The sequence below is a fragment of the Papio anubis genome, chromosome 20, assembly GCF_008728515.1.
Source record: "Papio anubis isolate 15944 chromosome 20, Panubis1.0, whole genome shotgun sequence".
Taxonomy (NCBI): domain Eukaryota; kingdom Metazoa; phylum Chordata; class Mammalia; order Primates; family Cercopithecidae; genus Papio; species Papio anubis.
Genome location: NC_044995.1, coordinates 18843088 through 18862189, shown reverse-complemented (window position 1 = coordinate 18862189; position 19102 = coordinate 18843088). Strand labels below are relative to the sequence as shown.

The 19102-nt window shown below is 39.8% G+C and overlaps 1 protein-coding gene across 5 annotated transcripts in view; it reads right to left on the bottom strand.

Annotated features, from left to right (window-relative positions):
- Window positions 1-3022: 3022 nt before the first annotated feature.
- Window positions 3023-19102, bottom strand: part of ZNF573 (zinc finger protein 573) — a 52301-nt gene continuing 36221 nt past the window's right edge. For 4 of the 5 annotated variants that reach the window (XM_031659503.1, XM_031659505.1, XM_017952905.3 and 1 more), the window contains one exon: window positions 7287-9187. In XM_031659503.1, the coding sequence (XP_031515363.1) occupies window positions 7485-9187 (1703 nt within the window). In that variant the 3' untranslated portion in view covers window positions 7287-7484. Of the gene's footprint in view, window positions 3062-7286; window positions 9188-19102 lie in introns of those variants that run through there. The other variant, XM_031659506.1, reaches the window with a different exon arrangement.

The window sequence follows — 19102 nt, the reverse complement described above, 5'->3', positions numbered from 1 at the left end:
ATCTAACCTATGGCTAAATCATTCTGCATTGTGTTTTATTTCACTATCAAAACTTAAAATTGCATAGGGCAAATTATGTTAGTATTTAATAGTGAATTATTCCCTTTGTGGACAAAAGGGATATGAGTATGCAGATCACAGCGAATGATCATGCTGACACTACAGACACAACGCATGATCACGCTGACACTACAGACACAACGCATGATCACGCTGACACTACAGACACAACGCATGATCACGCTGACACTACAGACATAACGCATGATCATGCTTACACTACAGACTGTTGGCTGACAATGCATAATGTGTGATGCTCCTTAGTTTGGAAAAGTAATTTTTATAGGGCTGGAAGTGAGTTTAGGTAGTTATCAACTGCAATCCTGATTTCCAAAAGGTTTTTTAAAAGGTAGTTTTTAGAATTGATGGTATCATGTGCACATAATTCATCCCATTTACAAAACTGTATATAAAGCTTAGAAAATTACAAGGATAAACATAGATCAACATTCCTTTTCTTTCATTTGTCTAGAATATATTGAACCAGAAGAATGAATTGACTCTGCCAGAAAAATGATTATTGCACAATTATTTTAAAAGAATGTTAGAGTTTGCTGATATCATACTCGGAAATTTTCCATTTACTCTAATGAGTGAAACTCATCTTGTTTTCAGTCATCTTTTAAAAATTCTGATTTCCTACAATATCTATGTCATGTTTGAAAAACTATATTCTTTTTTTAATGAAAAACTATAGTCTTTTACAAATATAATTCCTTCTCAAAATACATTAGAGATTGCTAAATATTTTGGTATAAACACCAAAAATTAACTTTTTCTTTTGAGACTGGGTCTTGCTCTATTGCCCAGCCTGGAGTGCAGTGGCATGATCTCGGCTCACTGCAATCTCTGCCTCCCGGGTTCATGTGATTCTCCCATCTCAGCCTCCCAAGTAGCTAGGATTACAGGCGCATGCCGCCATGCCCAGCTAATTTTTGTATTTTTAGTAGAGATGAGGTTTCACCATGTTGGCTAGGCTGGTCTTGAATTCCTGACCTCAAATGATCCATCTCCCAAAGCGCTGGGAATATAGGCGTGAGCCACTGTGCCTGGCAAAAATTAACTTTTAATTTAAAACATTTTCTTTATATCTCTCTTTTAAAATTTTTCTTGATTATATCTAGAGATTTAGCTCATGTTCCACAAAATGGGATGGGGTAGGATTTGAATAAAAACTAGTTGTATTTCCTAATCATTAATCTCTTTATCTAGTTTTATTAATTTTTTCTTAATATTGGTATATTTGTTTTCCTTTCTTCTGGCCTCATATATTAACAGTTTTTATCCACAGATTTATAGTCTAGCCTTTAACAGGCAGTTCATATGTGCTATACAGAGAGATGAATACAAAAACATCTTTTTGTTTCAATCTTTGTTTCCTGAATTAAAGGTATTATATTTTCAAATTAATGGATCAATGTAGCACCCATCAAATTAGTAATGCAAAATGGAGTTTTTCAATGGAGAGCTGACAGGTGCCTCTTTAAGCAGCTTTACAATGTAGCATAAATAATCATGTAAAAAACTGATATGCTTTCAGAAGTCTGCAGCATCATTCATGAGATGTTCTTGACAAAAATCTCAACCTAATCTCAACCTAATGAATTTTCTAGACATAACTTCCAATTTATAGGAAACACGAGGGACAGAGCAACAAGTTAAATCATACTGTGAAGCAAAAATCAAGAATGTGGGACATTCTCTGGGTACTTAAAAAAGAAAAATTCAGGCTGGGCGCAGTGGCTCACGCCTGTAATCCCAGCACTTTGGGAGGCCAAGGTGGGCGGATCACAAGGTCAAGAGATGGAGACCATCCCGGCCAACATGGTGAAACCCCGTCTCTGCTAAAAATACAAAAATTAACTGGGTGTGGTGGCACGCGCCTGTAGTCCCAGCTACTTGGGAGGCTGAGGCAGAATTGCTTGAACCCGTGAGGCAGAGGTTGTAGTAAGCCGAGATCGCACCACTGCACTCCAGCCTAGTGACAGAGTGAAACTCTGTCTCAAAAAAAAAGAAAAAAAAATTCAAAAGCATGAAAAAGTGGAGATATTATCCTAGAGAAAAAGAATAAATTTTAAAAATCCCAAATGCAATGAATTAACCAAGAGTGGATACTGATTAGAAAATAAGTAGTTATAAAAAAATCTTTGGGTACATATTTGAAGACACTATAGAAATTATTAAGTTTTTCCAGTATGATTATAGTATCACAGTTATCCAGGAAATTTGCAAATATTTAAAGGCAAAGTGCCATGATATCTACAACTTACTCTCAAATGATACAGAAATAACCCATACATAAGCAGATAAAAAGAGCTGAAATAAGATAAAGCAAGTAACATGAATGTAAACATATATGGTGGGTTACTAAACAATTATTTCAATTTTTCTGTATGTTAAATTAAAATGTACATTTCGAATTTAGGGAAAACCTCAAAGAGAATAATTTACTTCTTGATAGTCCATTATTAATTCCTACTTTATCTTAAATTGTGAACAGAGAATATGAATTGTTGGCTATTATCAAAATCTTGGCCAGGCACAGTGGCTCATGCCTATAATCCCAGTAATTTGGGAAGCCAAGGCAGGAGGACTGCTTGAGGCCAGGGGTTTGAGACCAGCCTAGGCAACATAGTTAGACCCCATTTCCACAAAAAATGAAAAAAGCAAAAGCAAAACAAAACAAGATATGCAAAGTCTCTCTTTTTTTTTTTGAGACGGAGTCTTGCTCTGTCACTCAAGCTGGAGGGTAGTGGTGTGATCTCGGCTCACTGCAACCTCCGCCTCCCGGGTTCAAGTGATTCTTGTGTCTCAGCCCTCCAAGTAGCTGGGATTACAGGTGTGTGCCATTACGCCCAGCTAATTTTTGTATTTTTAGGAGAGATGGGGTTTTGCCATGTTGCCCAGGTTGGTCTTGAACTCCTGACCTCAGGTGATCTGCCAGCTTTGGCCTCCTAAAGTGCTGGGATTAGAGGTGTGAGCCACTGCACCTGGCCAAAATCTTCAGACACACAAAAATCGTATTTTTAATTTCCAAAATTATATAAAATTTAATAGATGAGTGGCTTTAAGCTGTTCTAAATAAATTAATTATGCTATTAGAATCTTTCATAAAAATTAATTATCAGCAACACAAATAATGACGATATCCATAATAGCTCATATTTATTTATTTATTTATTTTGAGATGGAGTCTCGCTCTGTCTCCCAGGCTGGAGTGCAGTGGCACAATCTCGGCTCACTGCAACCTCCGCCTCCCAGGTTCAAGTGATTCTCCCGCCTCAGCCTTTCAGAGTAGCTGGGACTACAGGTGGTGTCACCACACCCAGCTAATTTTTTGTATTTTTTGTAGAGATGGGGTTTTACCATGTTAGCCAGGATGGTCTCCATCTCCTGACATGTGATCCACCCACCTCGGCCTCCCAAAGTGCTGAGATTACAGGCGTAAGCCACTGTACCCGGCCAATAGCTCATATTTATTGAGCATGAGGCTATATGCCAAACAGTCTTCCCAGATTTTGACAAGTATAATTTGGGCCACATCTGCATAATAGGACTCTTATGTACCTTTTTTCTTTTTAGACGGGGCCTAAAAAAGCCAGGCTGGTGTGCAATGGCTATTCACAGGCACCATCATACAGCACTGTAGCCTCACACTCTTGCCTCAAGTGATCCTCCCGCCTCAGTCTCCCGAGTAGCTGAGAGTACATGTGTGCACCGCCATGCCTGGGTTTCATGTAGGCTCTTGATTATACTTTGCAAATAATTCCCATAGATGATAAATATCTTGGCCAATGACACACAGGGAGTTATGTGGCAGTGATGACAGGTAAGGCATGAGCTGTGGCTAAAAGCACTACTGCATACATGACATTAACAAGTTAGTTTATTAGTACTAATTTTCGAGACCTCAACAATGATTGAGTGGTGTCAGGTGTGGTGATTTTAAAATAAAAATATGTCTGCAAATGTTTTGACATTTCTCTCTTTAAAAGGTGAAAGTGGGCTAGGCATGGTGGTTCACGCCTATAATTTCAGCACTTTGGGAACACTGTGGGAGGACTGCTTGAGCCCAAGAGTTTGAGAGGAGCCTGGGCAAGTTGGTGAGACCCCCATCTCTACAAAAAAATTAAAAATTAGCTGGGCATGGTAACGCACACCTGGCGCACACCTGGTGCACAGCTACTCGGAAAGCTGAAGCAGGAGGATCACTGAAGCCCAGGAGGTTGAGGCTGAAGTGAGCCATATGCACTCCACTGGGCGACAGTGAAAGATCCTGCCTCCAAAAAAAAAAAAAAAAAGGTGAAACTTAATTCCACTCTTATTGAATGTAGGCCAGACTTAGTGACTTGCTGGTAACAAATAGAATGTGGTAGAACTAACTTCCAAAGGGAGATTATAAAAAGGATCACATCTGAGAAAAGCCAATTGTCACGTCACAAGCACACTCAAGCAGCTTATGGACAAGGCCCCATGGGAGAAGAAATGACTTGCCAGTATAAACTCAGCCACAGAACCAAGCCTTTGAAAGCACATCTTCTAGCTATAGTCAAGCCTAGATAAGCCCAACCTCTTGAGACACTTGGAGTAGGAACTGCCCAGCTTAGCCGCTCCCAAATTTCTGAGTCACAAAAACTGTGAGAAAAATACATATTTATTGGCATTTTAAGCCAGTAATTCTTCGGGTTCTCTGAAATGTGGCATGAGATAACAGATTCTGGTACCTAGACAAGGGATGCTATTGAAACAAAAAGCTATAAATGTCAGAGGGGCATTGGGACCACAAACTGGGTGGAAATTGGAAGGGCCTAGAAAATATTATTAGCAGAAACCTGGATATTTTTGAAGAGGCTCCTAGTGAGGTTTTAAAGAAAACTGAAAAATGTTACTGGAGACTATGGGGAAGGGATTCTCGTTATGTAACAGCAGAAAGCAACATTGCTGCATGTGGTAATTGTGAAAAGTATAAAATAATACATACAGAACTGTATAACTGGGCCAGGCTCGCGCTATAATCCCAGCACTTTGGGAGGTCAAGGTAGGAGGATCAAGAGTTTGAGACCAGTTCAGGCAACATAGAGAGACCTCATCTCTACCAAACAAACAAACAAACAAAAAACAAACCACAAAGAATTAACTAGGTGTAGTTGTGCATACACCTGTAGTCCTAGCTACTCATAAGGCTGAGACGGGCGGATCACTCGAGCCCAGGAGTTCAAGGTTGTAGTGAGCTATGATCATACCACTGCACTCCAACTTGGGTGACAAAGCAAGATTGTGTCTTTAAGAAACAAAAACAAACAAACAACAGCAACAAAAAAAAGTGGGTAATTTAGCTTAGGAGACTTCCAAGCAGAATGTTGACGGTGTCTTCTGGCTCTTGTTGCTTAAGTGCTAGAAGTGAGATAAGCTAGAAAAAGATTGTTAAACAGAAGTGAACCAGGACTTGCTTTTGGAAACGCCCAACCTCTCCAGAAAGCAAATGATGCTAAACTTCAGAAATGGTCTCTGGACAAAGACAAAATCCAGAGCACGGTTAGGGAAACCTAGTATATAGGTAACCTTAGGGTATGTGTTCATACTGATCCTCTGAAAAGCAAAAAACAAGATCAGATCAGAAGGAAGGAAGGGGCTATGAATGAAAAAGAGGTCTAGGAAAGGCAGTGAAAGCCTTCAGGTCATGGTTCAAGACGGATGACTCTGAAGGAGAGGAATGAAGCAAGATTGGTAGAAAAACTATGAAAACGCAGGGCTATGAAGACAGTTTAAGCCTGGCTGATGGGAAGCTATTCACAGTTCCCCAGCTGAAGGGTCTGGGTTTCATAAGAATTGACTAGTATGAATACTTCTGTTACAGAAAAGGGGCTGGGGGCAGCCCATGGGAAGCATGGCCTCAACATTAACACAGTGATTATTTCAGAGAGGGAGCAGAGGGGGCACTTCACAGCAGGTTATCTGTTCTCCAAAGAATAGAGTATGACTATTAAAAACCCTTGGTTAAGACCCCAGAAATATCTAATGTGACAATTATGAGAATCATCACTCAATGAAATTTCTATAAAAGGTTCTGTCAGCAGCCTCTGCAGAAGCCCAACGTAGAGGAGGCCGGATCTGCATGAGAGTGAATGAACAAGTGAGCATGAGCACTAGGGAAAGGCGATCCTGAAGATTCTGTTCATTAGAAGCAAGTGACTAGGTTCACCTCACATGCAAAGGGAGGCAAATTGGACTTCTGTTTTTTTTGTTTTTTGTTTTTGTTTTTGAGATGGAGTCTCACTCTTTTGCCCAGGCTGGAGTGCAGTGGCACAATCTCAGCTCACCACTGCAGCTTCTGCCTCCCAAGTTCAAGCGATTCTCCTGCCTCAGTCTCCCTAGTGGCTGGGACTACAGGCATGTACCATCACGCCTGGCTAGTTTTTTAGTTTTTTATTTTTAGTAGAGATGGGGTTTCACTATGTTAGCCAGGCTTGTCTCAAACTCCTGACCTCAAGTGATTCGCCTGCCTCGGTCTCCCAGAGTGCTGGAATTACAGGCATGAGTCACCATGGCCGGCCAGACTTCAAGTTTGAAGGGTAGAGCTTCAAATAATTTGAGGGCATATTTTTAAAACACCATGACTGGCACTCTGAATACAAATTGCTTATATTTCTACGTCATGCAAAATATCCTCAAGAAGCCACCCAAATTGCTTGAGCCCAGAAGTTGAAAGGTGCAGTGAGCTATGATCATGCCTCTGCACTCCAGCCTGGGTGACACAGCAAGACCCTGTCTCAAAAAAAAAACAAAACTCCAAAGCCTCATTCATTTGTAGCATCAACTACGCTCAGGCTAGGATTTCCTCATGTAAATTGAACCCACCGTGGATGAGGACAGCTTTCTCCTGGCACTCTCACTCTCTAAGCCAGCCTACCAGTGCGAGCGAGTCACCTGGAAAACAGATCCTTCAGCCCCAACAAGTCCTCAGAAGACCACAAGCTCAAGGAAAAACCAATCCAAAAGCACTCAGTTAAGTCTCTTCCCGAATTTCTGACCCTCAGAACCTATGAGTGATGTTTACTGTTGTGGTAAAACATTAAGGCTTGAAGTAATTTGTAATACAGCCATTGAAATTTAGTATGAAAGGCTTTTGGTCATCCTTTTAATTAATAAGTTTATATAAAAAAATCCATGCCATGGATGTTGTAGGCATGAAGAAACTGGGATTCCTTTTTTTTTTTTGTTTTTGTTTTTTTTTTTTCTTAATTTACCATTGAACAGTCAGATGTTCCATTAAAATATCAACATCGAATGCTTTCTAATGTGGCAAGAACTGCATTTTGAACTCTCCCAATTGCTAAAGCCATACCTGTAAGACTAACATTCCATCATTTCTCACCAGTGTGGACTGTCTGATGATGAATGGCGAGCTCGTACTCTTTATGGTCTTAGACTTTTGTGCTCCTATGAATTCCCTGATGGGCTTTAAGGGCTGAACCATATCTGAAGGTTTTCCCACACTGCTTACACACATAGGGTTTCTCACCAGTATGAATTCTCTCATGTTGAACAAGGTTTGAAGCACGACTGAAGGCCTTCCCACATTCTTTACATTCATAAGGTTTTCCACCAGTATGAATTTTCTGATGTTGTGTAAGGTAGCCATACATTTTAAAGGCCTTTCCACATTCTTTACATTCATAGGGTTTTTTATCAGCATGAATGCTCTGATGTGCAGTAAGGTGTGAAGTACGTCTAAAGGTCTTCCCACATTCCTTACATTCAAAAGGTTTCTCATCAGTATGAATACTTTGATGTAGAGTAAGATTTCTATAGAAAGTAAAGGTTTTTCTACATACCTTACATTCATAGGGTTTCACACCAGTATGAATTTTCTGATGTTGATTAAGATATCCATGCAAGCTAAAGGTCTTTCCACATTCCTTACATTCATAGGGTTTCTCACCAGTATGAATTTTCTGATGTTGAATAAGGTTTGAGCCAGTACTATAGGCCTTCCCACATTCCTGGCATTCAAAAAGTTTCTTACCAGTGTGAATATTCTGATGTCGAGTCAGATTTCTATACAAAGTAAAGGTTTTCTTACACTCCTTACATTCAAAGTGTTTCATGCCAGTATGAATTTTCTGATGTTGTTTAAGGTAGCCATACAAGGTAAAGGCCTTTCCACATTCCTTGCATTCATGGGGTTTCTCGCCAGTATGAGTTTTCTGATGTTGAAAGAGTTTTGAACCAGTAGTATAGGTCTTCCCACATTGCTTGCATTCAAAAAGTTTCTCACCAGTATGAATATTCTGATGCCGAGTAAGATTTCTATACAAAGTAAAGGTTTTCTTACACTCCTTACATTCATAGGGTTTTCCACCTTTATGAATTCCCTGATGTAGAAGAAAGTATGAGGCAGTCGTATAGCCCTTCCCACATTCTTTACACTCATATGGCTTTTTACCAGTGTGAACACTCTGATGTACAGTAAGTTGGTGACATCTTCTAAAGGCTTTTCCACATTTCTCACATACGTATGGCTTCTCATCAGTATGAATCTGCCCATGTTCAACAAGATTTGAGCGCCTACTAAAAGTCTTCCCACATTCCTTACATTTATATGGTTTTTCGCCAGTATGAACTCTCTGATGAATTCTAAGGTGTCCACCTTGACTAAAGGCCTTCCCACACTCCTGACATTCATAAGGCTTCCCACCAGTGTGAATTCTCTCATGTTGAGCAATGTGTGAGGCATATATAAAGGCCTTCCCACATTGCCTACATTCATAGGTCTTCTCACCAGTATGAAATCTCTGATGCACAGTCAGCTGATAACCACTTTTAAAGTTCTTCCCACATTCTGTACATTCATAGGGTTTCTCACCAGTATGAAATCTTTGATGGAGAGTAAGTTGATAACCACTACGAAAGTTCTCCCCACACTCTTTGCATTCATAGGGTCTCTCAATAATATGAAACTTGTGATGTAGAATAAGTTGATAACCACTACTGAATTTCTTCTGACACTTCTTACATTCATAGAGTTTCTCTCTCTTATATATGCTCTGAAGTTGTACAGAGGATATACCTGTTTCATAAGTGGGTACTTCTATGTAGCTGATTATCTCACACTGTAAATCCAAATCTGAAACAAAAAAGGACAACAAAAAAAATTTGTTTCTATACCAGAGAACAAGAAACTTTATGAAACAAAGAAAAACCAACCCTCACAATAAGTGAATGGCATACAGAATTCAAAAATATGGTTATGAAATTTGAAAAAGGCCAAGAAGAGTTCAGAGATGTATACGAGTTTAAGTAAGATAGTGAAATTACTTATTGAGGACATATGTAACATTTAGGTGGGGCTAGAATTTTTGACAAGCTTGTTCCAAATCTGCCATCTTGGCACTGTCAAAGACCAAGTGAATTAAAACTGAGAGGAGAAAAACCTTGACATCTTTATTTTGAACCTATCACTGATTTAGAAGCAGGTCAGTGTTTAAGAATACATCCTTTAAGTTCCTCAAGTGATTTTTCATTGTTCTTAGAATAAAATACAAATCCCTTTCCAAGGACTGCTGCTTACCTAGGAGGTCTCATGTCAAAACAACTAACTCTTTGCTTCCTATTCTCTATCATAGTCCCTCTTTGCAACACCAAGAATATAGTACAATTGCCCCTTCATATCTGTGGAGGATCAGTTCCAAGACCTCCTGCAGATACCAAAACCCAATCCAGCTACAGATGCCCAAGTCCCTGATATAAAATGGCATAGTATTTGCACATAACCTATACGCATCTTCCTGTATACTTTCAATCATCTCTGGATTACTTACAATACCTAATACAATGTAAATGCTATGTGAATAGCTGTCCTACTGTATTACTGAGAAAATAATGACAAGAAAAAAGTCTGTATGTGGTCAGTACTCTCACAATTTAAAAATATATGTTTGATCTGAAGATGGTTGAATCCATGAGTGCAGAAGTCATGGATACAAAGGGCCAACTATACAACTTGCCACAACACTTAATGCTGTCCACAGACTGTTTAACTGCTCAAGAGTCCTTGGACTTAGACATTTCGCAGGCTGAATCCTTCTCATCCTTTATGTTTCAGGGTAAATGTCCTTTCTTTAGAAAGGCAGTACCTGCTAACTCTGTCTGTCTCTCTATCTTTATCTATCTATCTATCTATCCATCCATCCATCTAGCTATCAATCAATCAATCATCAAGACAGGGTCTTGCTCTGTCACTCAGGCAGAAGTACAGTAGCCCAATCATAATTCACTGCAGCCTTGTACTCTTCCAGCTCAAGCGATCTTCCCACCTCAGCCTCTCAAGTAATTAGGACTACAGATGCACAACACTACGCCTGGCTCATTTTAAAATTATGTGTAGAGACAGGGTCTCACTATATTGCTTATCCACCATGATCAAGTCAGCTTCATCCCTGGGATGCGAGGCTGGTTCAACATACACAAATCAATAAACGTAATCCATCACATAAACCGAACCAAAGACAAAAAAACCACATGATTATCTCAATAGATACAGAAAAGGCCTTTGATAAAATTTAACTTCCCTTCATGTTAAAACTTAAAACTGGCAATAAACTAGGTATTGATGGAACATATCTCTACAGAAAAGGCCTTTGATAAAATTCAACATCCCTTCATGTTAAAATTTAAAACTGGCAATAAACTAGGTATTGAAGGAACACATCTCAAAACAATAAGAGCTAATAAGAGCTATTTATGACAAACCCACAGCCGATATCATATTGAATGGGTGAAAGCTGGAAGCATTCCCTTTGAAAACCAGTACAAGACAAGGATGCCCTCTCTCACCACTCCTATTCAACATAGTACTGGAAGTTCTGGCCAGGGCAATCAGGCAAGAGAAATAAATAAAGGTATACAAATAGGAAGAGAGGAAGTCAAGTTGTCTCTGTTTGCAGATAACATGATTTTATATTTGGAAATCCCCATCATCTCAGGCCAAAAACTCCTTAAACTGATAAGCAACTTCAGCAAAGTCTCAGGGTACAAAATCAACGTGAAAAAATCACAAGCATTCCTTTACACCACCAATAGACAAGCAGAGAGCAAAATCATGAATGAACTCCCATTCACAATTGCTAAGAAGAGAATAAAATACCTAGGAATACAATTAACAAGGAATGTGAAGGACTTCTTCAAGGAGAACTATAAACCACTGCTCAAGGAAATAAGAGAGGACACAAACAAATGGAAAAACATTCCATCCTCATAGATAGGAAGAATCAATATCGTGAAAATGGCCATACTACCCAAAGTAAATTATAGATTCAATGCTATTCCCATCAAATTACCATTAACATTCTGCACAGAATTAGAAAAAAACTATTTTAAATTTTATATGGAATCAAAGAAGACACCGTACAACCAAGACAATCCTAAGCAAAAAGAATAAAGCTGCAGACATCACGCTACCTGACTTCAAACTACACTACAAGGCTACAGTAACCAAAACAGCATGGTACTGGTACCAAAACAGACATATAGACCAATGGAGCAGAACAGAGACCTTAGAAATAACACCATGCATCTACAACCATCTGATCTTCGACAAACCTGCCACAAACAAGCAATGGAGAAAGGATATCCTATTCAGTAAATGGTGCTGGGAAAACTGGGTAGCCATATGCAGAAAACTAAAACTAGACCCCTTCCTTACACCTTATACAACAATCAACTCAAGATGGATTAAAGACTTAACTGTAAAACCCGAAACCATAAAAACCCTATAAGAAAACCTAGGCAATACCATTCAGTACATAGGCATGGGCAAAGACTTGATGACAAAAATGACAAAAGCCATTGCAACAAAAGCCAAAATTGACAAATGGGATCTAATTAAACTAAAGAGCTTCTGCACAGGAAAAGAAACTATCATCAGAGTGAACAGACAACCTACAGAATGGGAGAAACCTACTCATCTGACAAAGGTCTAATATCCATAAATTACATGGAACAAATTTACAAGAACCAAACAATACATCAAAAAGTGGGCAAGGGATATGAACAGACACTTCTCAAAATAAGACATTTGGTTGGGTGTGGTGGCTCACGCCTGTAATCCCAGCACTTTGGGAGGCCAAGGCGAGTGGGTCACAAGGTCAGGAGTTCAAGACCAGCCTGGCCAACATGGTGAAACCCTGTCTCTACTAAAAATACAAAAAACATTAGCCAGGCATGGTGGCAGGTGCCTGTAATCCCAGCTACTCGGGAGGCTGAGGCAGGAGAATCACTTGAACCCGGGAGGCGGAGGTTGCAGTGAGCCGAGATCAAGCCACTGCACTCCAGCCTGGGTGACAGAGTGAGAATCCATCTCAAAAAAAAAAAAAAAAAAAAAAAAGAAGACATTTATAAGGCCAACAAACATATGAAGAAAAGCTCAACATCATTATCAGAGATCATCAGAGAAACGCAAATCAAAACCACAATGAGATACCATCTCACACCAGTTAGAATGGTGATTATTAAAAAGTCAGGAAAAACAATAGATGCTGGTGAGGCTGTGGAGAAATAGGAACACTTTTACACTGTTGGTGGGAATGTAAATTAGCTCAACCACTGTGGAAGGCAGTATGGCGATTCCTCAAGGATCTAGAACCAGAAATACATTTGACCCAGCAGTCCCATTACTGGGTATATACCCAAAGAAATATAAATTATTCTACTATAAAGACACATGTACATGTATGTTTCCTGCAGCAGGATTTACAATAGCAAAGACTTGGAGCCAACCCAAATGCCCATCCGTGATAAACTGGATAAAGAAAATGTGGTACATATGCACCATGGAATACTATGCAGCCATAAAAAGAAATGAGATCATGTCCTTTGCAGGGACATGCATGAAGCTGGAGGCCATCATTCTCAGCAAACTATCACAGGAACAGAAAACCAAATACCGCATGTTCTCACTCATAAGTGGGAGCTGAACAATGAGAACACACGGACACAGAGAGGGGAATAACATATACCAGGGCCTGTTGGGTGCTGGGAGGTGAGGGGAGGGAACTTAGAGGACAGGTCAAAAGGTGCAGCAAACCACCATGGCATATGTATACCTATATAATAAACGTGCATGTTCTGCACATGTATCCCGTTTTTTTGTTTTAGAAAAAAAAAAAAAAAAAGACTAATGATGTCACACACATATACCAAGAAGGTAGGAAAACGTTTATAACTCTCATCATGAGGCTTTCTAGAGAGCAGAGCAGCTCCCAAACAGGTCATAAAACAACTTGAGAGATTAGGAAAAGGCTGGCTTGGAGTTTGCATGGTGGTTAGGGCGTGGTGCTGGGCTGAGTGTTCCTGCTCATGGGATGGGGTTCACATGGTTTGAATGTAAAGGAGGGAGCACCTAGGTTTTCTATCAGCTGGCCCAGAAGTAAACAGAAGGGGAAAAAAAGAGGAGTCATCAGCAGTTAAACATCAAAAACAGAGTCAGGGACTGGAGTGGTGGCTCACGCCTGTAATCCCAGCACTTTGGGAAGCCGAGGCAGGAGGATTGCTCAAGCCTAGGAGTTCAAGACCAGCCTGGGCAACACAATAAGACCTCTTCTTTACAAAAAAAAAATTTAAAAACTTGGCTGGGCATGGTAGCATGCACCTGTGGTCCCAGATATTCGGGAGGGCAAGGTGGGAGAATTGCTAGAACCCAGGCGGCCAAAGCTGCAGTGAGCTGTGTTCATGCCACTGCACTTCAGGCCGGGAAACAGAGCAAGACCCTGTCTCAAAAAAAAAAAAAAAAAAAAGAAAACACTTTTTTTTTTTTTTTTTTTTTGAGACGGAGTCTCACTCTGTCTCTCAGGCTGGAGTGCAGTGGTGCAATCTTGGCTCACTGCAAGCTCCGCCCCCTGGGTTCACACCATTCTCCTGCCTCAGTCTCCCGAGTGGCTGGGACTACAGGCACCCACCACCACGCCCAGCTAATTTTTTGTATTTTTACTAGAGATGGGGTTTCACCCTGTTAGCCAGGATGGTCTTGATCTCCTGACCTCGTGATCTGCCCGCCTCAGCCTCCCAAAGTGCTGGGATTACAGGCGTGAGCCACCGCATCCGGCCAGGAAATCCTTAAGAGAAAAAAATACTCTGTCACTCAGGCTGGAGTGCAGTGGTGTGATCTTGGCTCACTGCAACCTTTGCCTCTCTGGTTCAAGCAGTTCTTGTGTCTCAGCCTCCCAGGTAGCTGGGGCCACAGGTGACCACCACCATGCCTGCCTAATTTGTTTGTATTTTTGGTAGAGATAAGGTTTCTCCATGTTGGCCAGGCTGGTCTCGGAACTCGGAGCTAAGTGATTCGCCTCCGTCTGCCTCAGCTTCCCAAAGTGTTAGGATTACAGGCATGAGCCACTGCATCCAGCCAAGACTTTAATTTTTTTTGGGGGGGCGGGGGTGGTGGGATGGAATCTGGCTCTGTGGCCCAGGCTGGAGTGCAGTGGCGCAATCTCGGCTCTGCAACCTCCGCCTGCCAGGTTCAAGCAATTCTACTTCCTCAGCCTCTGGAGTAGCTGGGATTATAGGTACTTGCCACTATGCCTGGCTAATTTTTGTATTTTTAGTAGAGACAGGGTTTCACCATGTTGGACAGGCTTGTCTTGAACTCCTGAACTCAAACGATCTGCCCACCTCAGCCTCCCAAAGTGCTGGGATTACACGCGTGAGCCACCACACTCGGCAAGATTTTAATGTTTCAAAAGCAGTTTTAACCATCTCTATTTTCTAACGAACTACAATATACATAGAGGATTTCTTAATAAGTGTTAAAATTATTTCTTTATAAGGGTTATAAATAATTCTGTATTTCTCTATTAACATGGTATGAAATAAGGAAAGCAAATTATCCAAAGTCTGATTAAGCAAAGACAATCCAAAGTCTGAGTGGAACATTTAATCAATAAAGATCCAGAACTTCATAGATACAATTCAAATACTGCAGAGCTCAGTTACTTTCCAGTCACACACAGATTGTTCCCAAAAACTGACCATATACTGGGCTATAAAGCAAGTTTCAACGTATTTCAAAGGATCAAGATCATATAGAGTATGTAGTCTGACCACAAAAAAATGTTATGCTAGAAATCAATACTGCAAAGGTAACTAGACAACATATATTTGGTAATTATATACTGCTTGTAGGTAATCAATATACTGAACAAACAGTGCACTGTGATATGATAAAATAACAAACTGTGGAAAATGATGTGTTGACTGAAAATTATAAGGCCACACACTAAAGGAAGTATATACAAACACTACTCAAGTGAGTAAACTTGTTGCTTATGGGGGTACCGGTTAATTCAGAAATGTGTTACATGTACACTGGAGTTGAACAGGTACATAAATAAATGGTGGATGGGGAGAGCCAGTTTTCTTGCTATCAGGGTAAAAAAGTTACAGATAAACAAGGCAGGAAGACTAGAATGCATTTTGTAGTACTGGATGAGAGTCAGAGACATTAGTATGAACTCATGTTTAGCTTCAGATGCATACAAACAGATAGACGGAGAGACAATTACTAATATATGTAAGCATACATGGGTGAATGTGCATATATATCCGTTACCCAGACCTTGTTTTTTGTTTGTTTGTTGGTTGGTTGGTTGGTTTTTTTTGGGAGGGTGGAGGATGGAGTCTTGCTCTGTCACCCAGGCTGGAGTGCAGTGGTGTGATCTCGGCTCATTGCAACCTCTGCCTCTGAGTTCAAGCAATTCTCCTGCCTCAGCCTCCTGAGTAGCTGGCATTACAGACGCGTGCCTCCATGCCCAGCTAATTTTTGTATTTTTAGTTGAGACGGGGTTTCACCATGTTGGCCAGGCTCGTCTTAAACTCCTGACCTTGTGATCTGCCCGCCTTGGCCTCCCAAAGTGCTGGGATTACAGGCGTGAGCCACCATGCCCAGCTGACCTCGGTTTTTAAATCCCATTCTCCACTAAAAGGAACCACACTCCCGGGAGAAACAGCTGATTCCAGGACCACAGGAGGGAGAAAACAAAATGAACTTGAAGGTAGTACCAGGAAAGAAGTCCTCAAAAAACAGAAGGATCAGGGTATCAAATGAACACAGGTACCAATCTAAAAGAGCTATCAATGTCTGAAGCTGAAACAGTATGGGTGGCAAAAGAAATCATGTAATATTTGATTATATCTTGAAGTATAAAACAAATATACATGAGTCTATAAATGAGAAGTATAAATGAGAAGAAACAAATATTTCTTATAGAAGAATTCTAGATATTAGAGATTAAACTCTATGGAATGTAAAGCTTAATTTCTACTCCTGTGTACCTGCTCCCAGGGTGGGCTAGACTGAACAAGTTGTTTCTAAAGAATAGAGAATGGAAAAGGAAAAAATAGTACATTTGGAGTGAAAAAAGCTGGCAGACACTACTTTAGCCAAATGATAAAGGTTAATATCACCAGTGATGTCATGTACCCCAATGTAATGTGATGAAAAGCATACTTCACCTCTGTTACAGTCTTTCTAAAAATTACTACTTCCAGCCTGATTACAAGAAAAATAAGACTTGGACTGGGAGATACACTACTGGCATGGTCTGTCAAGACAGTCAAAGTCATGAAAAGCAAAGCTGAAAAAACTGTCACAGAACAGAAGAGACTGGAAGATAAGACAAATATATACAATGTGGTGCCCCTAACTGGATGCATCTTGGAACAGAAATATGAGCTATATGGAAAAACTGAATGAAATCCCAATAAAGAGTCTCATGTCAGTTTCCTAGTTTTGACAAATGTACTTCATGTAAGATGTTAACGGTGGTGGAAAGTAGGAGAGGTGTATACAGGAAATCTCTGTATTATCTTTGTAAATCTGTTAATTTTGTAAATCTAAAATTATTCTACAATTAAAAAGTTATTGTAAACAAAGATAATTACCAGTGGTCTTTGCTTGGTTGGTGGAGAAAAGAATAAACAAAAATGATCATTACACACTACTTCTTTAATATTCTTGGCAAAAAATGTTTAACCTTACTCTAGTCATGAGGGGAAACCATCAAACCTATAAACCTGACATTCCACAAGAAAACTGGAGTAGACACTTCAAAAAAACCAAACTCTAAGGGGTAAATGTAGTAGGGTAACACCAAGATAAAAAGCCTAAGATCTGGCTGGGCGTGGTGGCTCATGCCTTAATCCCAGCACTTTGGGAGGCCAAGGCGGGCGTATCACAAGGTCAGGAGTTCGAGAGCAGCCTGGCCAATATGATGAAACCCCATCTGTACTAAAAATACAAAAATTAGCCAGGTGTGGTGCTGGGTGCCACCAGCTAACTCGGAGGCTGAGGCAGGAGAATCACTTGAACCCAGGAAGCAGAGGTTGCAGTAAGCTGAGATCACACCACTGCATTCCAGCCTGGGCAACAGAGCGAGACTCGGTCTCAAAAAAAAAAAAAAAAAAAAAAAAAGGCTAAGACCTACATGCAATGTATGAATACACAATGGATCCTGGAAAGATTTTATAAATGACATTTTTAGAAACAGTATAACAAATGTAAGTATAGACTATAGTAGATAAGACTACATTACTATTATAATAATATTGTGACTTTGAAGGAGAATGTCTTTATTCTTAGAAGATGCACATAGTTAAGAGGTGAAATCTAATGATAACTGCTACTTACCATCAAGTGAGCCAAGAAGAAAGGTGCATATATACAGAGAAAAAGTAAGGCAAAATGTTAATAACCAAAGATGAATTTACGTGAAGGGTAATTAACTGTATATATATTATATATTATACACATACACATACAGACATACACAAATACATATTTTAAAAATATTCTCACTTGGCTTGATGATTTTCAAAATAAAAAGCTGGGGAAAGGAAGGAAAAAGCAACCCAGAATTTAAGGAGGTATTACCTAAATTCCCATATAAAATTATTTTGAACTAAATAATAGCATGTTTGTATCCATTTGTATTTGATAGAGTGAAAGAAGTAGAAAAACAATTTATAAAGCAGATGTAAATACATATGAGAAAAGAAGAAAACTTGAAAATTGATGACCTATATATTCATCACAAGAAGCTGGAAAAAGTGCAACAAAATAAACAAAAATAAGACAAAAGTCCAATAATTAAAAAAAAAAAAAAAAGAGAGTTCACAAATACCACAGAAGAGCCACAATGGCAAATATTTTATTTCAAACTAATGTTACTGATGCAATTCTTTCAACACTGATGAAGAAAAAAGTAAATGCTACAATATCCAACCTAGGAGTGCTATCAGGTACCTCATCTATAGCTCTCCACACTGCACAAACACAATAAGATGACATTATGATAAAAACATGTTACTAACTTGCTTGAAATGCATAAAACTCTAAAAAGCAGCCACTGCAAAATCAACACACAGAACACTTGGACAATTCTATAAGCATTACGTAATTTGCATCAGTTTTTAAAAAGCACAATGGAAACTGAAGGTTCAGATGTTTTTTTCTGGAGTGTTTCTTCGGACTCTAAGAGGGGGTAAAAGGGTACATTCCCTCAACACAACACATGTATGAAGCTAATGAAACACTTACATCCAACATTATTATTATTATTATTTTTTTTTTTTGAGATAGAGTCTCCCTTTGTTGCCCAGGCTGGGGTGCAGCGGTACGATCTCGGCTCACCGCAACCTCTGCCTCCTGGGTTCAAGCAGTTCTCCTGCCTCAACCTCCTGAGTAGCTGAGGTTGCAGGCGCGCGCCACCATGCATCGCTAATTTTTGTACTTTTAGTAGAGACAGGGTTTCTCCACATTAGCCAGGCTGGTCATAAACTCTGACCACAAGTGATCCGCCTGCCTCGGCCTCCCAAAGTGCTGGGATTACAGGCATGAGCCACTGCGCCCAGCATTCCAGCGTTAGGAAGGACAATGAAAAAAAAAAAATTACAATCCAATCCCATTCATGAAACCTAAAGAAAACATTAAAAGTTCAGATATAATTGAAAAGAGATAAAATATCAACACATGATGACCAAATTGGATTAC